The sequence below is a fragment of the Triticum aestivum genome, chromosome 6D (assembly GCF_018294505.1).
Source record: "Triticum aestivum cultivar Chinese Spring chromosome 6D, IWGSC CS RefSeq v2.1, whole genome shotgun sequence".
Lineage (NCBI taxonomy): Eukaryota > Viridiplantae > Streptophyta > Magnoliopsida > Poales > Poaceae > Triticum > Triticum aestivum.
The window spans coordinates 481797004-481823239 of NC_057811.1; the positions used below are offsets into that span (position 1 = coordinate 481797004).

The 26236-nt window shown below is 46.2% G+C and overlaps 1 protein-coding gene across 1 annotated transcript; it reads right to left on the reverse strand.

Moving 5' to 3' along the window:
* Nucleotides 1-7996: 7996 nt before the first annotated feature.
* LOC123142775 (putative ripening-related protein 6) lies at nucleotides 7997-8398 on the reverse strand. Its single transcript, XM_044561533.1, has one exon. It carries the CDS (start codon nucleotides 8396-8398, stop codon nucleotides 7997-7999), a length of 402 nt encoding a protein of 133 aa, XP_044417468.1.
* Nucleotides 8399-26236: the final 17838 nt, after the last annotated feature.

The window sequence follows — 26236 nt, forward strand, 5'->3', positions numbered from 1 at the left end:
TACTGGGTAGGATGCATGTGCTATGTCAATAGTAGCCAATTTAACTAGAAGATAACACTGAAATGCAAATTAAAAAATGCAGACACCAACATGCAGATGCATCTTTCTGCCAACTATACTCGAAATTCAACAATAATTGCTGAAGAATTTCCTGGAGAAAAATATCTATACATTTGTAGTATACTTTGGAAACTCCATATATAGGAAGCATGTAAAGGTTAATATCTCAACAATTCTCAACTTCATTGGAAGCACTGAACTTCGACACTAGAAAATAACAACGATTGTCGTCAACATAGCAATGGAAGTTTGGGTGAGCTGAAAACCAAAAACAACTAAATTGCTTGATGGTTCGCAATAAAAAAGGCATGCACTGACGCTGTGGTCCATGTGTCAGAGCGATGACATATGTGGTTCTATGTAGCTGCAACTAGGATCAATCTTGATAGTAACCATGGTGCATGTTGTTATTAGTTAGGGTACCAACTGTATATATAGGCTTATGTCTTGGTGGGCTTACTACTTATATGCTTTCAGCAGTTATCCTCTCCGCACTTGGCTTGATCGTAACCATGGTGCAGGTTGGCCCAAGTTACACGTTTCAGTGCAATGTGACAACTATTGGTGCATGTGGCCCTTATACCAAGTGCTAGTGCAAAGAGATCAAGATTGATACATGTCGGCCCATTGTCTCATCTTGGAGAGTGCAATGTGGATCCAATGTAACTACAAAAATTGGTGAAAGTTTGGACCCCTTATAGCATGTCATTTTCTCAATAGAGTGACTGCATCAAGGAGTAAAAATCAATATATCGTCCATTTCTGGAATAATCCCCTAGGGCCTGTTGCCGTAGCTAGCTCCATGAAATCCAAAATCAATCGTGGTCTCAACAATGCAAGAATATGTTAACCTTACTTTGTCCGCAGGCTTGGATGACGTGTTCTCTGATGAGTCACACGATGGAGGGCGGCAGGCACATGAGTAGATACGTCCCTCGCTTTTTGTCTGCAGGTTGCAGCACCAGCCTATATAATAAGCTCTGAAACTAGCCCCCCCTCCCCCCCGCCCCCGCCGCCGCTCCCGCGAGCGACGCGGGGAAACCCTAGCCGCCGGCTCTCCGCGCCCTCCCTCCCTCCTCCTCCCCTCGCCGCCGCCGGCAAGGGCCAGCGGGCAAAGCCCGGCTGGCTTCGGCGGCGGCGGGGCCTCGTTTCCCCTCCCCTCGCCTTCCCCCGGCTGGCGCGGGATGGCCCGGGCGCGTGGAGGCGCTGCACTGGCGCGGGGTGCAGCGGTGCGGCGGCGGGGGCTCTGAGCGGCGTCGCGCGCGGGGCCTCCTCTTGCGGCGCGGCGGCCGCGGTCTCTCGTGGTGCCGCACCCGTCGGGTCCGGCCAGATCTGGCGCCAGCGGCCCGGCGGGTGGTGGGGGCTGCGGGCGGCCTGGACCACGGGCGACCTCCCCTGCCGTGGCCGGTGGCTGGCGGGGCAGGTGGCGTGGCGGCGGGGCCTCCAGTTTGGGCGGCGCAGGTGCGGGGGCGGCGGCCTCCTCCGGCGAGGGCACCCCTCCCTGGCGACGGGGGGAGGTGGTGCTGATGGTTCCGGCCGCTGGACTTGGCCGTGCGGGCGGCGAGTCGGCGGTGAGCATGGATCTCGATTTGAAGACGGCGACCTCCGCGTTCTCTGGCCGCCCACGCCGACTCGGTTGCCGGCGACCTCGTGTGGCTGGTTTGGTGGTTGGTTGGAGTGGGCTATGGATGGGGGAAACCCTTGGCGAGCTGCGGCAGCCATGGTGCCGGCGGCGCTCCGTCGCCGTTCTACTTCTTGGGGTCGGCATCGAGTCCTACCCCATGCTCCTCCTCTCCTTGTCCCGGGTGAAAACCCGAATCCCCCTGGATTGGGCGGCGACGGCGTCTTGGCGTCGCTTTCTTCTTGAAGACGCCGCCTTTGGGTCGGGTGAGTGGTGGTCGCGGCTTTGGCATGGTCGGTTGCCGGTTCTTCAGTGGGTCATGCTCGACAATGTTCGGTGTTCTTCGTGGCGTGGCCCGAGGCGGGGGCGCTGATCGGAGTAACTTTGCCGGCGTGGTAGCGTGTTGCCATCCTCTCCTAGTCCATCCGGGATCAAGCGTGCTCCCGGATGGCCGGCAACGGTATGGGAGTTGACGGCTGCGCGCTTCCTCCGGCGGCGGGCCGCTCCATTAGCGTGAGCGTGTCGTGGGCATGTCCTGGAGTTGCCGGGGTCCTCGATGTCCTAGCTTCTAGGGTTGTCAGGACTGCTGTTGTCCGGTGGCATCTTGTATCCTCTGTTGCCTTCTTTTTTCCTTCTTCTTCTTTCTTTTTGTGGTATCGATGGTTGTATGCTCGGCTGTTGCTTTATAATATGGCGAGTGATAGGCGCCGGTGCGCCGGCCGAAATTTGGGCCGGTCGCACCAGCATCGTCCGATCAAACGTCACGTAGCCACACGATTCTCTCCCCTCCCTCCATTCAGATGTCATCTCCTTTTCAGAAAAAAAGCTTCCACCGCGCCGCCATGGACTAGCGACGCGCCCGGGGCCTCGAAGCACCGCCCGGCGCGTCTCACCTGTCGCCTCCCCCGCCGCCGGTCGCTGCCCTCGCCGCCGGTCGTCGTCGTCCCAGCAGTTCGGCGTCGCTGCTGCCGCCTACTGCGTTTCTTGCCGTCGTCCATGCAGCAGCGTGCGCCAGCTATTGCAGGTCCCCATGGAGACGGCCGCAGCTCCGGTGGCGTCGGTCGCCGGTCATGGTCGCCGGTCGTAACACGCCGACAACGAGCTCGCAGAAAAAAGTACTAACTCGCAGCAGCAGCAAAAAAAAAGCCGGTCGTAGCAAAAAGAGTGTGTGGTTCCAGCAAAAATAGCTCGCCGGTGCCGCCACCCCGTCACCATCGTAGCAAAAAAGCTCACCGGTTGTAACTTTTGTAGTCGCGGGTTGTAGCAAAAACACCACCCATCACCACCAAAATGAAGAAGTCGATGTAGGAAAAAATGTAGCAAGTTCCAGCAAAATAAAAAGCTGGTTCCAGCAAAAAAACGACGTCGGCGGTGCGAGGCACGTCCGGTTCCAGCAAAAATCACAGGAAGCAAAAATCAAAAAAGAAGACATGTAGCAAAAAAATTAGCAAGTTCCAGCAAAAAATAAAGCTGGTTCCAGCACCCGACATAGCCGGTAGTAGCATCGGAGATCGCTGGTTCCAGCACACGACGCAGCTGGGTTGCAGCTTGCCGTCGAGCTGGTTCCAGCATCGCTGCAGCCGGTGGTAGCACCGGGACTCGCTGGTTCCAGCACCGGATGCAGAAGGTTGCTGCTTGGGTCGAAGCTGCCAATCGACGCCGGAGAAGCCTGTCGCAGCTCGTCCGCTCGAGGTCCAACACCCCCGCTGCTCGTCGCAACACGGGGCCCGGGGTCCCCAGCACCTCCGGCCACTCCGAGTGGTCCGCGGTGCGGCTGGATAGGAGCGTGACGATGACTACCTCGCCGGCGTTGAACAAGACACGGTGGCACAGTAGTGGCATGGCTTCCGTAGCCGGCGAGCAGAAAGGGAAAGAATAGATGAGATCTCGCTCGTTGTGTGCGGTGGAAGACGAGATGCAAATGAGTGGTTGTATGGAGCTGTGAAGAGATAAGGATAAAAAGGAGACGTGGACTCTTGGTGGCCCCAGCTTTGCACGTGGCTGCTGTATGCGAGAGAGTGAGCGTGACGGGGAGACCGGCTGAATTTTCAGCCGGTGCGCCGGCTTTAAACGTTTCCCTTATAATATAAAGCGGGGGGAAACCCTTTTTAGTAAAAAAGCACACAGCTAGGGTAAGCCAACTGCAAGCCAGCTTATAAACCCAAGCAGCAGCTCAGTTACTATGGGGAACACCGGCAAGGCCGTGGTAGTTTTCAGCATTCTTGTTTTCCTGCAGATCTGGTGCGGCGCCGGGCAAGTCCATGACATCCGAGCGGTGATGTCGGTGAACGGATTCCAGCAAGGAGAGGAGGGCGGGCCGGCAACGTGCGACGGCCAGTACCACAGCGACGACCTTTTCCTGGTGTCAATGGCTTCGAAGTGGTTCGGACCTGGCGTCCGGTGTGGCAAGATGATCCGCATCGTGAGCTTGCCCGGGATCGTGCAGGCCATTGTGGTGGACGAATGCGCGGACGGTTGCGGCGACAACGAGATCAGCACATCGGCCGCCGTGTGGAAGGCCATGGGGCTCGACCCCAGTATGGGCGAGGTGCCCGTTCTCTGGTCGGATGTCTAATTGAAACGGTCGTGTTGTGTGCGCTCGTACTCCTTTCAACTTATATAATTGGCCCCGACGCGAGATCGAACTGGAATATAGGATGCGTGTATGGCTTGGTATTGGGTCCCGCTTCTCTATCGATCTCTTCCATCCAAATTAAAGCGCGCTCCTCGATCGAGTAGAGGAAGATGGATGGAGGTCCATATGTATGCGTGCGAATTCCGCGCCAAGCATTCATGCCAAACATGCATGCATGCGTTTGTTCCGCGAGACGAAGCCAACAAAGCAAACATGCGTCCATGCGTTTCATCCGTCCATCCATTGCAAAATGAACGAACGAACGAACGTACTCCTTTTTTTTCGATCCAACCAATCAAAACCAGCCCAGGAAACCAAGAGTCTCTTCTTTTTTCTTCTTCTCAATCAACCTTTTTCGAAAAGGGGGTCGCCCCGGCCTCTGCATCAGAGTGATGCATACGGCCATCTTATTAACCAAATGAAAAGGTTCCAACAAGGTTCCAAAATCTCCGACTGAAAAGAACTAAAAAGACAGCTCACACAGAGCTAAAAAGGCTAGAAACACAAACTAGCCAAGATAAGACGGCACAACCGGCTGGCTAAAGATAGATAGGTAAACTAATTGCCTATCCTATTACATGACCACCATCCAAACCGGTTGAAGATATCCCGAGCTACCATCTCCCAGCGGATAGATCCAGTAACCAAATGCTCCCTGGCCTCCATCGGAGTGAGTAGCGACCATGAACGGATCACGGCCGTGGCTCGGAAAATAACCTGCAAAAAGTGAATACGTGATGTTCTGTTAAAAACCAAATCATTTCTGCACGTCCAGATAGTCCACAACAAAGCACAAACTCCAACACGAATATGTCTCGCTAAGTCAGGCTCAATCCCAGTGAGCCATGTCCCAAATAACGTGGTGACAGAATTCGGTGGAGTAATATTAAAGGCAATGTGAACTGTCCGCCAAAGGACTCTGGCAAACGGGCAATCAAGAAAGTGATGTTTGATCGTCTCGTCCCGATCACAGAAGCTACACCTCGTAGGTCCTGTCCAATTACGTTTAATCAAGTTATCCTTGGTTAAAATAACTTGTTTATGGACAAACCACATAAACACTTTTATTTTCAAAGGAACTTTGACAGCCCAAACATGCTTGGAGGTAGGAATGGAGCTCGAATTAATAACATCAATATACATTGATTTAACCGTGAATACTCCAGACCTTCTCAATCAACCTGCAAGAGTCTTCTTCCTCCCCGGCCTGTACGGCCATCGTCTTCCCTTCTTCTCCCTCTCCATCCAGCACTCCACCTCCGATTCACCCAAATTGTCAATTTCGCCACCTCCAAACCTCCAGTTCGCCACCGGCCGGGCGGCCCCTGGAATCGTACCCACGTGCGATCTCAGTCCTCAGCCGCCCGCCTTGGTTGCCGTACGGACGTCTTCCTCCTCGCCCCGCCTCGCTCGAGGAGGCGATGCGGCATGTACGGGAGGGAGAGGGTGTGAAGGTCATCCATATGTAAATATGCATCCACTTTTTCTTTTTGTCAAACATTTGTTTCATGCGTGCCCTCTTTTTTTCTCTAAGGTTGTTGCATGTGACATTTCAAGCGCCCATCATTCATGTAACAATAGATATAAATTTTTTCTTTCGTTCGAACATGTCATTGCATGCATCCAGCATTCCCAATTGTATTGTAATGTTTTGGAAATTTAAAGTTCCTATTTGGCGACCCATATGTAAACCTGTATCACTAGTAGAAAAAGAGGCTTTCATACGCCCCCATTAGTCCCCAAAATAATCGAACCGCGACCAAAGGGGTCTTTAGTCGCGGTTCGGGAGGAGACCCGCGACCAACTATCTGGGCCCAGCGCGCTCGGTCGACAGCGAGGGGCTTTAGTCCCGGTTGGTAGGCTGGCCCGAAGGCCTTTAGTCGCGGTTGGCCAGACCAACCGGGACTAAAGGTTAGTCCTTTAGTCGCGGTTGGCCAGACCAACCGGTACTAAAGGGCCCATCAAACTCTACCCCCCCGGACCGCCTTTTCAGTTTTAGAAAAACCAAAAGAAAATGATGGAAATGTCAATAAAATAAAATAAAATAAGTTTCTCATGTGATATGTGGTCTAGTTGTTGGGAAAATTAACAAATATGAATTTCGACTTTATTTGCAAAATCTCTCTGGAATTTCTTAAAATGGGCATAACTTTTGCATACGAACTTGGATGAAAAAAAAATTATATGAAAAATCATCTACTCGAAAAGTTACATCCGAATTTAACCGGGGAAACCCCGTTAAACATTTTCAAAATCCTCAAAAACCTAACAGAAAAAAGATACGGGGCTTTTAAGATCTGGAGAGGCAAAAAAATAAAAAAAATTCAAATTATGGTCAAACTGTGGTCAAACAATGGTCAAACTAATTATTCTAGAATATTAGTGTTACTAAATAATTATTTCAGTTTTTTTTAAATTTTGGTCAAATCTGGTCAAACTGTGGTCAAACAATGGTCAAACTAATTATTCCAGAAATATTAGTGTTACTAAATAATTATTGTTTTTTAAAACAATAGTTTCAAACTCAAACAGTGAAATGTGTCACTTCATGCTCAAGCTAAATTCCTGAGGGTTAATAGAATTGACATCGTACTATTGTCAGGAAAACAACAAGTGCAGACTTGGAAACGAGGGAGAATAGAACCCGGAAGTTAAGCGTGCTCAGGCTGGAGTAGTGAGAGGATGGGTGACAGTCCGGGAAGTTAGATGATTTGGAATGATGAGGGGTGATTAGAGATTAGAGGATAAATTGAGCAGTGATGAGGGGTGGTGATTAGAGATTAGAGGTTAAAATAATTCAGAAATTTGAAAATTAAAAAAAATAAAAAAATTCGCAAAAAAACCAGGTTTAGGGGGGCTAAAACCCTAAACCTGCGGAGGAGGCCTTTAGTCCCGGTTAGCCACGAGAACCGGGACTAAAGGTCCTCCGCCCCGACGGACTCCTGGCGCGCACGTGGACGGGCCTTTAGTCGCGGTTCGTAAGAGGCGCGACTAAAGGGGGGGCCTTTAGTCGCGCATATTTAGTCCCGGTTGCACAGCCGGGATTAATGGCCTTTGCGAACCGGGACTAAAGGCCTATTCTCTACCAGTGTATATACATGTTTCTCTGTGTGTGTCTCTGTTTCTTGTAATGTTACATTGTTATTTCATTCATGTCCAGTATTTTAAGATGATATTGACTCCGTGAATATTTTCGTAGCGCAGTTTTCATTTTTATCGTTTTGACGAAGTAGGGATGCTGCTTTAATTATTTTTTTAGTTTAAAGAAAAAGGAAAATACCAAATTTGGGACAATTTGTACTTATAAAGAGAAAAATACAGACCAAGCTTTACCGGGTATTGCGCATCGAGGACTAGCAAGCTGAGATCGTCTACACACAGTGACTTATACCGTCACAAACAACCTTACATTGGTTGACACTTACATATAAGCATATTACCCGCACCCACCATGCATGTGCGTATGCATGTAAATACTCCCTCCGTCCGAAAATACTTGTTATCAAAATGAATAAAAAGAGATGTATCTAGACGTATTTTAGTTTTAGATACATCCATTTTTATCAATTCTGATGACAAGTATTTTCGGCGGAGGGAGTACTAGTTATTTCATGGAGGAGAGACTTTGGAGTTGAAAGCAGATGACTCAATTTACCAGTACAAGCAAGCAACGATTTGAATTAGACGTCCGACCAGGTGACGGCCACCTCGCCGACACTGGTGTCAAGCCCAAAGAACTTCCACACGGCGGCCGACGTGCTGATCTCGGTAGCGCCGCAGCCGTTGTCCGAGTCGCACTCGTCCACCACCATGGCCTGCAGGCTGCTCCCGCCAGAGCTCTTGATGCTGATCATCTTGCCACACCGGAGACCTGGCCCATACCACACTGAGGTCATCGCCACCAGGTAGAGGTCGTCGCTGTGGTACTGGCCGTCGCACTTCGCCGGCCCGCCCTCCTCTCCTTGCTCGAAGCCGTTCAGCGACATCACAGCTGGGACGTTGTAGACTTGCCCGGCGGCGCTCCACACCTGCAGGAAAACCAGAATGGCAAAAATCGCCACGACCTCGCTAGTGCTCGCCATGGTGATTGAGCTGCTTCTTGCGTTTGTAAGCTAGCTTGCAGTTGGCTTGCCCTGTGTGCTTTTTCACTGAGTTTATATAAGCCTCGTTCTGGAGCCTGCAGACAAAACGATGGACGTACCTACACAAGTGCATACGGCCCTCGTGTGACTCGTCACAGAACTCGTGACAAAGTAAGGATTCTCTCCTCTCCTGCATTAACAAACTCTTGCATCGTTGAGACCACGCTTGTTTTTGGATTTCATGGAGCGAGGGCAACATGTCATAGGGAACTATTGCTTCATCTTTGTCCTCAATACAGTATACATTTTATATAGAAGGGTGATATAGTAATTATTACTCCCGGATGCACGGACTCTATTGAGAAAACGAGGGAGTGTATTCCATTAAAAAAAGGAGGGAGTATATATTGATTTTACTCCAGGCAAAAAACAAACACCCATGTTCAAGCTAATTAATAATAGTACTAATCAAGCTAGATAATGTTGTGGAGCCAGATCCTCAATCGTCACGGTCCGCTGCTGTTGAGCCACTGACGTGTGGGCCCGGGGCCACATGTCAGTTGGCGTCACGGCACATAAGAGGATCCGTGTCCAAAAGTAGTATATGTGGATTAGAACAAGCTCCTCATGCATGGCAATCCTGTCTGTCCTCAAAACCGCAGTCACTTGGTTTTAGTCCTTCAAACACGGATATTTCATCATTCTTTTATGACAAGAATGGGATAGTGATCTTCGTATGCTCATCTATGTCGATGATATTATTGTGAGCAGATCTTGTGAAAGAGCAGTTGATGCACTTAGAGATTTGCATGATGATTTGACTTAAAGGATTTTTTACAGCTACATTATAGTTCCAACAAGGAAATTACGAAAGGAAAAATAGGAAAAAACAACATTGAAATTGCACAAATAATTTTGAGAGGCACAGGGGAGTGATATTTAATGGGGTTCATGGTGAACAAACAAATGTAGATCTTTAGAACACTCACATGATTCACCTCTACTGCTTAAGCGAGGCCAATTACATAGCAATTACAGTGAGGAACATTTAATGATATACCTGTCAGTTATTGTCATAAATATAGGTCGTTTTAGTATTCCTAACTTGTCCCAAAGTAGAAATCCTTCTACATACCAATGGGTTTAAGCTCATTTTGTTAAATAAATAAATTAGCCAAGGAGCGCTCTGGCATATATGACTCTTAGCAGTGATTGCAACACTATCTAGAGACCGCCATATTTCTTTACCCAGTGTTTTCCAAGCTAGTGCCCCCTTCCATCGATGAGAACGAATAATATATACCATGCATGCATGACTCAGGGTTGATGTAGAGAAATATTGGCATACATGACCACGAGATGCTCAACATAAGATAACTCACAGCTAGAGAAAAACCATGGACAAGAACATTACCAATTTAGGAAGACTCATGATGACACTCGGCATGAATGACCCGGGACTGCAGCTCATGGAGAAGGGCAACAACTTCCTCGTTCTGAACGAGGAGAACTTCAAACCTCAGCTATGCATGGGTGAATCAAGCCACAGCTCTATGCTCGTATGTAACCAAACAACATGCACCCGTGTGAGCACATACAATGCGAGCAACCAACGGTGCGTATGGGAATCGTTACGATGCAAGGAGAGGACATGCAGGCAAACAAACTAAGTGTAGATGTTGGTTTTTGGCCTGCATTTGCTAAGCCAGGCCCAACAGGGACAAGTATGCAAATGGGTAAAAAACGATGCAGGTAACCAAACACACCCAATGTGATGCGCGCACACACAGAGTTTGCTACAGTTTTCTTCAAACGTGATGAACAAAAACGTCATACCAAAAGGAAGGTACAAACTGAAGCACCACAACGTACAAAGTACAGATGATTTTCAGATATGGGGGTAGATGGGGGAGAGAGGAAGCTCACCACATTGGTGCGGGGTGGGATGTTTGCCTGCTCCTCCACCTCCTGAGGCTATTATGTTGGTTGCCGCTGTACAAATAGGGGACTGATTTGCTGGTTGCCGATGTACCCACAACCTATAGAGACGAGTTGGGGGCTAGAGAGAGAGCTGGCCATACGAGAATTAACATCAGCCCCCCCCCCCCCCCCCCCCCCCCCCCCCCCGCGCCCGCGCGGGTGACCTTAAAAAAATAAAGCACACATGCATATTCGTCTAATGGAGGACATTTGCATGCAAGTGGCCGTCTCTAGACAAATGAAACAGTTGGTGAAAAGAAATCATGTACTTAATTGACAGCAAGTCATTTGCTCAATTGTAAGCATGTGTGGCTAGAGACTATGTTTTTAGGAATAAATATTCATTGCACTAATAAATGTACAGTCTGAAACTTTACTGGGTGCATATCCAAGAAGTCAAGCCGTGCATGTTTATATCACAGAACAATAGTGTGTTACTTTTAGTTAGCCCGAATCAATAGCAATTCACTCGATAGAATCATGCGGAATTTAGTTTGCCTGAATCTGTAACATATGGCACCAACATCAACATGTAATTTCTTGACAACCATGTTCATAAATCTGTGGCACAGGGCCCCGCCCGCGTACAACTCCGCAGGCAGCGTCATTAGGAAATCTCCGTCGCCGTGGTATATGCCGCCGCACGCCGTCGGCCCGCCGCCTTCATCTCCTTCTTCATACCCGTTCATCATCATCATTCCTGCCTGGACGCCGGCGAGGGACGTCCTTGGATCAGCGTGGTGCCAGGCCATGGCGCACGATACGGCCTGCAAGAACACAAGAACACCAAAGGTTGCCATGACCTTGGTGTTGTTCCCCATGGTAATTATCGAGCGACAACAATATCAATAACAAGTCTCTGGCCTGAAGAAGAAAGCGCCAAACAGGGTTGGATGACTACCACAGATCCGGGAAGATCTAACCTTACAACGAATTGAAAGTTGATTGCACATCAACAGTCGGAGAAGAAACCTGAAGACCGAGACGCGATACTCCTTAAACCACTTCGCCGCACAACTCCATTGAAGATGACCCATATGTACAAGACACAAAGACCGTACCAGATCCCCCACACCAGTGCCTGATCCCCCCCCCCCCCCCCCCCCCCCGGCAACCCATCCTCGTCATGGACGGGAAGAAAATCTGACTAGGTGGACTAAGAGATCATGGAGCTCAACCTTAATCTGCATGGTCCTGCCATGACCGCCACATGGCGACCTTGGGGGAGCGAAACCTTATTCCAAAGTGACTTAACTATATCACCGCACGCAGGTCCGGGATACCCACTGCCTCCCCTGCCAGAGCGACACGGATCCCAAGCAGACCTTTTTTCTCACGGGTCACCGGAATTTGCGGTTACCATGGTAACCGCGAAATACCGAAAATAATTCGGACAAAATTTGAAATGGAAATTTGAATTCAAATATTTTTATGTTGATATAGATACATATTTTACTCCTCAATTTCACGAATCATGCCCTCGCGTAGTGGCTAGTGGACCGCAGCTTTTGCTTGCTTGTAGGCCGCGAGTTTGACCCCTGGTCTCTGCAACATTTTTGCGCCTAAATCATCCTGTGAATATTTTCCTGCCACAGTTTCCATTTTAAATTTTTTCATGAAGTAGGAATTAATTCTACATTCATTATTTTAAACTTTAAAGGAAAAAGGAGAATACCGAATTTAGGAGAATTTGTAATTATAAGGAGAAAAACACATATCAAACTTACCGGAGGATGTGGAAGTATATTGCTCATCGAGGACTAGCATGAGATCATCTTACATACAGTGACTTGTACCATCACAAACAAACTTACAATGGTTGACACTTACATACAAGCAGATTTTTTTTTTTTGCGGGGTATATACAAGTAGATTTTTTTTGCTGGGTACATACAAGCAGATTTTTTTTGCACATCATGCATGTATGAACGCATGTAGTTTGTTATTTCATTTGGTTAAGACACTGAAGTTGAAAGCAGATGAGTCGATTTACCAGCACAATTGCACAAACAACCGATTCAATTAGACGTCCGACCAGGTGACAGCCACCTCGCCGACGTGCTGATCTCAGTGGGGCCGCAACCATTGTCCTAGTCGCATTTAGGAGAATTTATAATTAATTATAAGGAGAAAAGTACAGAGCAAACACACGGGAGGAAGTTGAAGTATATATATTGCTGGGTATGCATTGCTCACCAAGGACACTGCTTATACGTTATACAACAAAACATACATTGATGGACACTTACATATAATTAAGTAGATTACCCGCAGACATCATGCATGTACGCACGCATGTACTATGTAGTCTGTTGCTTTTATTCGGCTACTACATTGAGGAAAGACTTTGAAGTTGAAAGCAAATGACTCGAGTACAATCTCATCCATTTTAAGGCTGTCACCACTTACCAGCACAAAACACTCTCTCGATGTTTCAGTTAGACATCCGACCAGGTGACGGCCACCTCGCCGACGCTGGTGTCAAGCCCCAAGGCATGCCACACGGCGGCTGACGTGCTGATCTCGGTGGTGCCGCAGCCGTTGTCCGTGTCGCATTCGTCGACGACCATGGCCTTCACGGTGATCCCGCCAGCGCTTTTGATGCTGATCACCAAGCCGCACCGGAAGCCGGGCCCGTACCACGCCGAAGTCATCGCCACCAGCAAGAGGCTGTCGCTGTGGTACTGGCCGTCGCACTTCGCCGGCCCTCCCTCCTCTCCTTGCTCGAACCCGTTCACTGACATCAATGCTGGGATGTTGTAGACATCCCCCGCGGCGCACCACACCTGCAGGAAAACAAGAATGCCAAAAATCACCACGGCCTTGGTAGTGCTCGCCATGGTAATTGAGTTTATATGATAGGATGCAGTTGGCTTGCCCTGGTAGTTGTGTGCTTTCTCTCTGAGTTTATGCATATATAGGCTCCTCCTACAGCATGCAGACAAAGTGATGGACGTACTTACCCATGTGCATGCGGCCCGCCCTCGTGCCACTCGTCAAAGCCTGGAGACGAAGTAAGGACTCTCTCATGTCCTGGTTTCACACTCTTGGATTGCTGAGACCACGGTTTTTGGATTGCACAGAGCTACGGCAATGAAAAATGGTATTCTATCATGTATGTGATATAGTATATGGATCCGCCGTCTTTCCATGCTTTCAGATTTGTACTACATTTCATTGTTCTGGCAAATTTTGTCTTTTTAAGTATTATATAACAACTTATTGATTTTTTTTCTCATGTTGAAATCTAACATAATATCTTGTAGTGTAACAGCAAATACACTATGAAGCAAGTGCAGTCTTATTTGTTGATACGTAAAAGCATTATGATACATTTTGAAAATAATTATCTAATACTCTTAAACAAGACAAACTCTACCAACAAAACCAAAAAAGTAGCACAAATCTCAAATCAATGACGGACAATGGGGGCGTGCACGACATATCAAGTGCATGGTAAAAAGAAACTACTGTAGCTATGGCAACAAGTCGTTCATGACTCAGGAAATTAATGCTCCCTCTTTATTTATAACGCATTCTATAGAGAGGGGGCATATATTGATTTCTACTCCACCCACACCCCCCTCTCCCATCACAGCCGAGTGGTCCTTCCGCGTCAAGCCGTCACCCAAGTGGCTGGATCTGCAGGATCCGGCATCCAAGGTGGTGGAGCGGCCCATGACATCTTGCAGGGATGGTGTGGTGACTTCGTCGGTCTCAAACAATGCCAGAATGCGGCATGAAGGAACCCTCGGAGCAAGTGGTTGGAGTTTGGACGGCGTCTCGATGATGTCCAAGTATAGATAATGTGGAGGACTTTTTGCGCAACGTCGACCTTTAGTCAATGTTTGATGATATGCTGGCGTGTGTGTTTTTTGGCTTCGTCGTCTATACCTTGCTTATTTCATGGGAAAAGATACATCTTACATATGATAAATATCAAGGCAAATAACGGCAAGTACAATGGACAGACCACTGGACGCGAAACAACCAATTAAAACTAATATTACATTGAAAATCATACTCGCCTTCTTCTTTCTTCGATTGTACGCTGCCTGCTGGAGATTGAAAATTGTACTGAAGCAACAGTAAAGAAAAAGAACACCTGCAAACTCCCTGGACATACTAAGCTTTGAAGATCATAATAGTCACTCACCCCTGAGATGAGATTTAATAATTGTTAAAGTAGCAACGGCTGGACCATCACCCCATGCAATACAGACTTGCAATCTGTTAGGACTAGTTCAGAGGGTTGAAGAGACTGGACTAGGCCACCCACTAGTAGAAAGTAGGGCTTTGGTTGGGGCCTGGCCAGCCCATTAGTCCCGGTTCAGTCACGAACCGGGACCCATGGGGGCATACGTCCCGGTTCGTGAGCCCAGGGGGCCGGCTGGGGCCTCGTGGGCATTGGTCCCGGTTCGTCTGGACCCATTTGTCCCGGTTCCTGGCACGAACCGGGACCAATAGGCCTCACTCCTGGCCCACATACATTTGTCCCGGTTCGTGCCACGAACCGGGATAGAAGGTGGGGCTTTAGTCCCGGTTCCAGCCACGAACCAGGACAAATGAGTTGCCTATATATACCCCATCGCCGTGGCAGAGCACTCCACGGTGCTCTGTTTTTTCTGGCCGACGAGGGGTGGGCATTTGGGTGCTCTAGCTCACCTCCTATGCACATGAGGTGTTCGATGAAATGTCCGAGCCACACTAGTTAAGCTTTCTCCTCTCGAAGCTCGACCTCCAAGCTCCATTTTCCCCGAGATTTGCATAGGTTTAGCGGCACGTCACGTCTTGTCCCCATCTTCACCGCCGTCGATCGCCCGCGCCGATCTCGTCGCCGGTCCCACCGTGGTGAGCCTCTTGTTCTTATCTTCTTTCTGAAAGAAAAGAATTCTTACTTTAGATAGATACTTGTCTAATTATATATAATGCACGCAGATGAACCGGCAATGGATGTATGGTGACAGACACACCTCCGAGTACGTTAAGGGCGTGCATAATTTTCTCGAAGTGGCTGAGGCAAACAAGCAGAATGGTTTTATGTGTTGTCCATGCCCTAGTTGTGGGAATACAAAGTCTTACTCTGACCGGAAAATCCTTCACACCCACCTGCTTTATAAGGGTTTCATGCCACACTATAATGTTTGGACGAGGCACGGAGAAATAGGGGTTATGATGGAAGACAGCGAAGAAGAAGGGGGCGATGACAACTATGTGCCCCCTGAATACGGTGATGCTGCAACGGGGGAAGCTGCTGAAGATCAAGATCAGGAACCAGACGATGTGCCCGATGATGATGATCTCCGCCGGGTCATTGTTGATGCAAGGACACAGTGCGAAAGTCAAAAGGAGAAGCTAAAGTTCGATCGCAGTTAGAGGATCACAAAAAAGGGTTGTACCCCAATTGCGAAGATGGCAACACAAAGCTCGGTACCGTACTGGAATTGCTGCAGTGGAAGGCAGAGAATGCTGTGTTTAACAAAGTATTTGAGAAGCTACTGAAAGTATTGAAGAAGAAGCTTCCAAAGGATAACGAATTGCCCGACAGTACGTACGCAGCAAAGAAGGTCGTATGCCCTCTAGGATTGGAGGTGCAGAAGATACATGCATGCCCTAATGACTGCATCCTCTACCGTGGTGCGTACGAGGATTTGAACACATTCCCGGTATGCGGTGCATTGCGGTATAAGATCAGACGAGATGACCCTGGTGATGTTGACGGCGAGACCCCAGGAAGAGGGTTCCTGCGAAGGTGATGTGGTATGCTCCTATAATACCACGGTTGAAACGTCTGTTCAGAAACGAAGAGCGTGCCAAGTTGCTGCGATGGCACAGAGAGGGCCGTAAGAAAGACGGGAAGTTGAGAGCACCCGCTGACGGGTCGCAGTGGAGAAAAATCGAGAGAAAGTACTGGGCTGAGTTTGCAAGTGACCCAAGAAACGTATGGTTTGGTTTAAGCGTGGATGGCATTAATCCTTTCGGGGAGCAGAGCAGCAATCACAGCACCTGGCCCGTGACTCTATGTATGTATACCCTTCCTCCTTGTATGTGCATGAAGCGGAAGTTCATTATGATGCTAGTTCTCATTCAAGGCCCTAAGCAACCCGACAACGACATTGATGTGTACCTAAGGCCATTAGTTGAAAAACTTTTACAGTTGTGGAATGGAAAAGGTGTACGTGTGTGGGATGAGCACAAACAGGAGGAATTTAACCTGCACGCGTTGCTATTTGTAACCATCAACGATTGGCCCGCTCTCAGTAACCTTTCAGGACAGACAAACAAGGGATACCATGCATGCACGCACTGTTTAGCTGACACCGAAAGTATATGCCTGGACAAATGCAGGAAGAATGTGTACCTGGGCCATCGTCGATTTCTTCCGACCAACCATCAATGTCGAAAGAAAGGCAAGCATTTCAAAGGCGAGGCAGATCACCGGAAGAAGCCTGCCATGCGTACCGGTGATCACGTACTTGCTATGGTCAATGATTTACATGTAATCTTTGGAAAGGGTCCAGGCGGACTAGCTGTTCCGAATGACGCTGAGGGACGCGCACCCATGTGGAAGAAGAAATCTATATTTTGGGACCTACCCTACTGGAAAGACCTAGATGTCCGCTCTTCAATGGACGTGATGCACGTGACGAAGAACCTTTGCGTGAACCTGCTAGGCTTCTTGGGTGTGTATGGGAAGACAAAAGATACACCTGAGGCACGGGAGGACCTGCAATGTTTGCACGAAAAAGACGGCATGCCTCCAAAGCAGTATGAAGGTCCTACCAGCTACGCTCTTACCAAAGAAGAGAAGGAAATCTTCTTTGAATGCCTGCTCAGTATGAAGGTCCCGACTTGCTTCTCGTCGAATATAAAGGGAATAATAAATATGCGAGAGAAAAAGTTCCAGAACCTAAAGTCTCATGACTGCCACGTGATTATGATGCAACTGCTTCCGGTTGCATTGAGGGGGCTTCTACCGGAAAACGTCCGATTAGCCATTGTGAAGCTATGTGCATTCCTCAATGCAATCTCTCAGAAGGTGATCGATCCAGAAATCATACCAAGGCTAAGGAGTGATGTGGCGCAATGTCTTGTCAGTTTCAAGCTGGTGTTCTCACCATCCTTCTTCAATATCATGACGCACGTCCTAGTTCATCTAGTCGACGAGATTGTCATTCTGGGCCCCATATTTCTACACAATATGTACCCCTTTGAGAGGTTCATGGGAGTCCTAAAGAAATATGTCCGTAACCGCGATAGGCCAGAAGGAAGCATCTCCGTGGGCCATCAAACAGAGGATGTCATTGGGTTTTGTGTTGACTTCATTCCTGGCCTTAAGAAGATAGGTCTCCCTATATCGCGGTATGAGCGGAGAATGACTGGAAAAGGCACGCTTGGAGGGGACTCAATAATATGCAGGGACGGATATTCTTGGTCTCAAGCACACTACACAGTTCTACAGAACACTGCCTTGGTGACCCCGTATGTCGATGAACACAAGAACAGTCTGCGCTCCAAACACCCGGAGCAGTGTGACGACTAGATTACATGTGAACACATCAGGACTTTCAGCAGTTGGTTGGAAACACGTCTCAGAGGTGACAACACTGTTTGTGATGAGCTGTACTCGTTGTCCAGGGGACCATCTTCGACTGTATTGACTTACAAAGGATACGAGATAAATGGGAATACATTTTACACGATCGCCCAAGATCAAAAGAGCACCAACCAAAACAGTGGTGTCCGCTTTGATGCAGCAACCAAGAGGGGAAAGGACACATATTATGGTTACATAGTGGACATATGAGAACTTGACTACAGACATGATTTTAAGGTCCCTTTATTTAAGTGCAAATGGGTCAATCTGTCAGGAGGCGGGGTACAGGTAGACCCACAGTACAGAATGACAACAGTGGATCTGAACAATCTTGGGTACACTATGAACCGTTTGTCCTAGCCAATGATGTGGCGCAGGTTATCTATGTGAAGGACATGTCTACCAAAACGAGAAAAAGAAAAGATAAGGAAGCGAATACATCATACGATGAGCCAAAGTGCCACATAGTTCTTTCAGGAAAAAGGGACATCGTGGGAGTGGAGGGCAAGACAGACATGTCTGAAGATTCTGAAAAGTTTCATGAAATTCCTCCCTTCAAAGTCAAGGCTGACCCAAGCATCATGATAAACGATGAAGATTATCCATGGTTACGGCGCAATAAGCAAAGGCACAAGCGAAGACAAAGTGAAGACTTTCTCTCCACAACTATTATGATGATACCATGCCAACTTTCAACCTTTTCGTAGTTCATTTGAAATGCCTGTTGTAACAGACGTGTTTCCGTATGAAACCCTGATATCTCGAAACAGATTGTCCGTTTTGTACACGAAGTGCATCCAGTTTTTGCCGTAACCCTCTCAACGTTTCAGCACATGCTATGTGGGTGAAATGATAATACCATGCCAACTTTCAACCTTTTCGTAGTTCATTTGAAATGCTTTTCAATTTCAAGGTCTTATAGCTCAAAACAATTCAGTAAATGCATGAAAAATAACAAATGAAGTCAGAAAGGGTTGAAAATTGATGATGTGGCTTTGAATGTTGCATTTTGAACACACAATAAGTCCGGAGTTGTAATAAGTTATTAAAAATAAAAGAGAGGCGCAATGCTCACCTGCACGTTGCTTAGCTTCAGGCCTTGAGGAAATAGTGTAGACTGCACGGAGCTATGTGTAGTTTTCGTCCGAAACCCTGATAGCTCCGTGCAGTCTACACCACTTCCTCAAGGCCTGAAGCTAAGCAACGTGCAGGTGAGTATTGCGCCTCTCCTTCATCGTCTCTGCACTCAGGGCTTATAAACCGCCGCGAGTGCCTCTCGCTTGGCCAGGTGGGACTAAAAAACAACTGCAGAAAGAATCAACTAAAAAACTCTTTTACCGGTTCATGCCATGAACCGGTACTAAAGGTGCTCGTGGGGCCCCAGCCTTAGAACTGGTACCAAATGAAATGCCTTTGTAACAGCCTTAGAACCGGTACTAAAGGAATAAACCTCTAGTATTATTGAAACTAAAATTATATAGAATTTACGCAACTAAAATTATCAAAATATTTTCTGTTCAAAACATTAAAAGCAAAAAGAATTTTCATAAAATAAATACAAAAAGCAAAAAATAAAATAAAATAAATAAGTATAAACAAAATAAACTTTTATAAATAAGTAGAAACAAAATAAAATAAATAAGTAGAAACAAAATAAAATAAAATAAACTTTTATAAAATAAATAAGTAGAAACAAAATAAAATAAAATAAACTATAATAAAAAATGTCACCTACTGGGCCACCACGGCCTGAATACGACTAGAAACCCACCCATGGGCCAGGATTCAGGCCCGCAGAAGGCCTAGTAGGCCCACAGGCAGATACAGTGTGTTTAGGCCCGTAAGCCTGCATTCGAGAGGAGCTCGAGAGGGCAGCGGGAGTGGGGCTTATAAACCACTCCGAGCCCCTCTCAACTAGCGAGGTGGGACTAAAGTTTTGGCCGCGGCAGCAGCACCCACCTTTCGTCCCGGTTGGTGGCACCAACCGGGACCAATACCCACCTTTGGTCCCGGTTTGTGCCACCAACCGGGACCAATGCCCCCTTTAGTCCCGGTTGGTGCCACCAACCGGGACTAAAGGTCTCTTTTTAGCGCCAACCTTTGGTCCCGGTTGGTGGCACGAACCGGGACCAATGCTCCGTTTATATAATCAACACTTGTGAAAATTTTCGTTCAGTTCTTCGATCCCGCCCCGACGCACGCCGCCAGGCTGCCCCGCCGTCGCCTTCGCCGTCGTCGCCCTGCCTCCGACGCCGTCCCGCGCCGCCCCGACGCCATCGCCGCCCCGCGCCACCCCTGCCCCGACGCCGCCAGCCCTGCCTCCTCTCGTCGCCCGTCGTCGTGCCCCTACCCCACCGTCGTCGTCGCCGTGCCCTGCTTCCTCGTCGTCGTCGCCGTCCCCGTGCCCTGCCTCCTCCTCGCCGCCCCCCTACAGTGAGCTCATCCTCCTCGTCGCCGCCCCCTGCCTTCTAGCTAATTATGTTTAGATGTGTAGTTGTATTAATTTAGATGTGTAGTTGTATTAATTTAGATGTTTAGTTGTTGTAATTTGTTCTTAAAAGAATATGCAAAAGTTATAATTTTTTCTGTTCATAGATTTTTTTGATGATATTATTGTTGAATATGCAAATGTTTGTACGTTAATATGCAAAGAATATGTCAATTTTTTTCATAGAATTTTTATGATTTTTTCTGTTGTAATTTTGTTCATAGAATTTTTATTTTGTTCATAGAATTTTTATGATTTTTTTCTGTTGTAATTTTGTTCATAGAATTTTTATGATTTTTTTTTGTTCACAGAATTTTCTTTGTCAATTTATGTATATGTTCATATTGTGTATGTATAGGAAAATTGTGTATGATCAAAGTCATTTATGTATATGTTCATATTTAGAAGAAAAAGCAGGAGAGGGAAAAGGAAAATAAGAAGAGGAAGAAGGAGAAGAAGATGAAGAAGAAGAAGAGGAGAGGAAGAAGAGGAGAAATAAATAAGAAGATGAAAAAGAAGAAAAAAAGAGGAGAAGAAGAAGGAATAGAGGAGAAGAAGAAGAAATAGAATAATATATTATTCTATTTTTTTCTTCTTCTCCTCTTTTTTTTCTTCTTTTTTTTCTTCGATCTCCTCCTCTATTCCTTTCTTCTTGGGGATGCCCAAGGCACCCCAAGGTAATATTCAAGGATAACCAAGAGCCTAAGCTTGGGGATGCCCTGGAAGGCATCCCCTCTTTCGTCTTCGTTCATCGGTAACTTTACTTGGAGCTATATTTTTATTCACCACATGATATGTGTTTTGCTTGGAGCGTCATTTTATTTTCTTTAGCTTTGCTTGCTGTTTGAATAAAATACCAAGATCTGAAATTCTTAAATGATAGAGAGTCTTCACATAGCTAAATAATTATTTAACTAGTCATTGATCTTCACTTATATTTTTTTGGAGTAGTATGTCATTTACTCGTGTGCTTCATTTATATCCTATGAGTAAATGGTTGAATGATTTGAATGTCATAAATCTGAAATTATATATGTTTCATATGCTTATCCCATGGGAAGTAATGACTTTACATATAAGAAGTAGAGGTGGTAAATTTATTGGAGGTTAGCAAACATTGTATTGGTCACTTGAAAAATTCATGAAAGAATATTGAAGGAAGAGAGATTTCACATATAATACTATCTTGGACATCTTCTATGATTGTGATCCCCGTTGATTATTTTCAAACCTGAGCAAATTAGTTGAAGTTGGACAAGGAAGACAACATAATGAGTTATGCTTGGGTATATTTGTATAAGTTATATTGTTTTGGATCCTCTAACATGTGGTGCTTGCTATTTAGAATCCTTTGCTAGACAAAATATCTATACTAAGCGGGAATACTGCTTGTGCATCCAAATCCCTTGAACCAAGTTTCTTCCATGAGTGTCCACCATACCTACCTATATGCGGTATTTACCTGCCGTTCCAAGTAAATTTGCATGTGCCAAACTCTAAACCTTCATATAATAATCTGTTTTGTATGCCCGAATCGCTCATGTAGCGACTACGGGCTAGCAGTATCTTCCATGCTAGGTGGGCTATTCTCACGATGAGTGGACTCCGCTCATCATTCACGAGAAAATGGCTGGTAACTGGGATGCCCAGTCCCATGATCAAAAGATCGAAATCAAATCAAAAATAATTGCAAACAAAACTCCCCCAGGTTTGATGTTAGTCGGAGGCACCCGTTGTTTCGGGCAAGCCATGGATTGATGATTGTTGGTGGAGGGGGAGTAAAAATCTTTACCTTTCTTTTTGGGAACCGGCTATAATGTATCTAGTATGGAAGATATTGGGAACTGTTGGTCGTTATGTTGACAATGAAGGCATACCTCTCAAAATTATTTTCATCTCTGTTTTTGCTTCGAGCTCTGGCACCTCTGCAAATCCCTGCTTCCCTCTGCGAAGGGCCTATCCTTTACTTTTATGCAAGAGTCAGTAGTATTCCTTCTCATTCCAACCTACTCTTTAGTTGGCAAGCATCATGTGATGGAAAGATCTAGGCATATATGGCCATTCAAATATATTTGAGTATGAAATATTATTGTTGACATTACCCTTGAGGTAAAAGGTTGGGAGGCGAAAACATTAAGCCCCTATCTTTCTCTGTGTTCGATGAATACTATTTGTTCTAAAAATATGCTTTGAGTGGTAGCAATCATGGAAGACTAAATGATAGTTGAATATGTGGAGTTTGCTAAATCAAAGCTCTGACATAGACTCTTCCTGAAAATAAGATGAATTGCAATTGTTTGATGACTGAGAACTGTTTGTTAGTTTTCAAGAAAGTTTATGATCTATACTTTAACATGTGAATAGTTTGTTACTTGATCATGAAAAGTTCTATGAGTTGAGCTACTGTTATGACATATGATGATGCTAGAAAAGGTGATTGCAATTATCATTGATCAAACTTATGCACCTGCTACCATTCACACTTCATAAATTATTTCTTTTATCATTTACCTCCTCGAGGACGAGCAGGAATTAAGCTTGGGGATGCTGATACGTCTCCAACGTATCTATAATTTATGAAGTATTCATGCTATTATATTATCCATCTTGGATGTTTATGGGCTTTATTAAACACTTTTACATTACTTTTGGGACTAACCTACTGACCCAGAGCCCAGTGCCAGTTCCTGTTTTTTCCCTTGTTTCAGTGTTTCGAAGAAAAGGAATATCAAACGGAGTCGAAACGGAATGAAACCTTCTGGAGGAGTTATTTTTGGAAGGAAAGCAACCCGGGAGACTTGGAGTCCATGTCAAGAAAGCAACGAGGATGGCACGAGGCAGGGGGGCGCGCCCACCCCCCTGGGCGCGCCGTCCACCCTCGTGGGCCCCTCGTGGCTCCCCTGACGTACTTCTTCCACCTATATATATCCATATACCCTAAAACGATCGGGGAACAAAATAGATCGGGAGTTCTGCCGCCGCAAGCCTCTGTAGCCACTAAAAACCAATCGGGACCCTATTCCGGCACCCTGCCAGAGGGGGGAACCCTCACCGGTGGCCATCTTCATCATCCCGGCGCTCTCCATGACGAGGAGGGAGTAGTTCACCCTCGGGGCTGAGGGTATGTACCAGTAGCTATGTGTTTGATCTCTCTCTCTCGTGTTCTTGATTTGGCACAATCTTGATGTATCGCGAGCTTTGCTATTATAGTTGGATCTTATGATGTTTCTCCCCCTCTACTCTCTTGTAATGGATTGAGTTTTCCCTTTGAAGTAATCTTATGGGATTGAGTCTTTAATGATTTGAGAACACTTGATGTATGTCTTGCCGTGTGTATCTGTGGTGACAATGGGATATCACGTGATTCACTTGATGTATGTTTTGGTGATCAACTTGCGGGTTCCGCCCATGAACCTATGCATAGGGGTTGGCACACGTTTTCGTCTTGATTCTCCGATAGGAACTTTGGGGCACTCTTTGAGGTTCTATGTGTTGGTTGAATAGATGAATCTGAGATTTTGTGATGCATATCGTATAATCATACCCACAGATACTTGAGATGACATTGGAGTATCTAGGTGACATTAGGGTTTTGGTTGATTTGTGTCTTAAGGTGTTATTCTAGTACGAACTCTGGGGCTGTTTGTGACACTTATAGGAATAGCCCAACGGATTGATTGGAAAGAATAATTTTGAGGAGGTTTCGTACCCTACCATAATCTCTTCGTTTGTTCTCCGCTATTAGTGACTTTGGAGTGACTCTTTGTTGCATGTTGAGGGATAGTCATATGATCCAATTATGTTATTATTGTTGAGAGAACTTGCACTAGTGAAAGTATGAACCCTAGGCCTTGTTTCCTAGCATTGCAATACCGTTTGTGCTCACTTTTATCATTAGTTACCTTGCTGTTTTTATATTTTCAGATTACAAAAACCTTTATCTACCATCCATATTGCACTTGTATCACCATCTCTTCGCCGAACTAGTGCACCTATACAATTTACCATTGTATTGCGTGTGTTGGGGACACAAGAGACTCTTTGTTATTTGGTTGCAGGGTTGCTTGAGAGAGACCATCTTCATCCTATGCCTCCCACGGATTGATAAACCTTAGGTCATCCACTTGAGGGAAATTTGCTACTGTCCTACAAACCTCTGCACTTGGAGGCCCAACAACGTCTACAAGAAGAAGGTTGCGTAGTAGACATCACATGCTAATTCGAATACTACTTTATTTTACGATTTGGTTTTGCTTATTGAATGCTCAAATTGGAAAACTACTACTTTGAATGCTAAAATTGGAGAGCACTATGCAAGGCGTATGCATTTGATTAGTTGATAGCTTATAGGGTTTTTGTTTTTGCAGAAATTTAGGAGCCCCCTCCATCATCCCCGCCGTCGTCCCCGTCACCGACCCCCCCTCCGACCTCGAGGTGAGACCAGCCAAATCTCCATGTCAATATGAGTCCTATAAGATATTTTGAAATGTTTTTGCTCATATTTTCAACCATTGAAATGTAATGGCCATCAAGTTTGAATGCTCATATGATGTAGATAAAAACATGTATATTTCTGTTCCGGCAAATTTCAGGCGCTCGATATGTCCTTTTTTAGAAAGATAATTAAACGATATTTCGGGTTGACTTTAAGTCTGTCGAGTCTCCACCATATATGAGAGGACGAAGAATCCCGACTGTTGTCGTGGGGGTAGCTTCTCCTTCGTTCCCGTGTGCTAGACAATTTGGTGTAATGCACTCGGGAACGAAAGGAGGAGCTACCATCACCGATGGTCGCAAATGTCAGAGAGGAATCAGTGAGGGAGAGTCTCCACCATATATATATGAGAGGACGAAGAATCCCGACTGTTGTCGTGGGGGTAGCTTCTCCTTCATTCCCGTGTGCTAGACAACTTGGTGTAATGCACTCGGGGATGAAAGGAGGAGCTACCATCACCGACGGTCAAATATGTACACCACGTGAGCTGAGAGTTTTCAAGAAAAGACTCGACAGACCGATAGTCAACCCGTGATGAATAATAATGATCTAATTTAGGTTTTTTAGTACATATATTTAATTGTACAAGTTTAATATTTGAATTATGAACATAGGAAATGTCGTACTCGGACGACAAAAGTCTCCCGGGGGAGTGCGACTGGTGCCACAACGATCGAGGTCTGTGCGACAGGCCTCACCTGGATGAAGATCGGCGCTTCAGCATTAAGCTGGAGGAGACCTTCGATGATGAAACGGTACGCAACGACGACAAGTGTTATTTTTTCGTAATTAAGCATGACTTCAAATAATTCAACATGTACTTTTCATCTTTTATAATTCGACTAGCTTATCCCATGCCATGCAAGACGCTATGTCTTGGAGAGGATGGGTTTTGAAGACCATGAAAGTTCCAAAACATAGAAAATTCACCTAAGGACCCATCATGATGTGGATTTTGAAGTAAAGTTGTACAATTCTGAGAGCATAACCCATTTTGGTTGCAAAAAATGGGAAGCACTTTGCAAGATGTATGGTTTTGATGAGGGTATGCTTGTCACCATGGATCTTGGTGATCCTGAAATCGAGCAAGACAATATGGACATTTGGGTCCTTGTTGATACGCCTCCAATTCTACCGCTATGTGAGTTTCTCAAACATAGTTATTAGCTAATTTATATTGTTTATTTCAAAATAGTTGACATCTTATTTCCATTGACAGCTTATTTTCATTCTTCAAAGAATGTGCGGCATATGGTAGACAGAACCTACTACACCGAA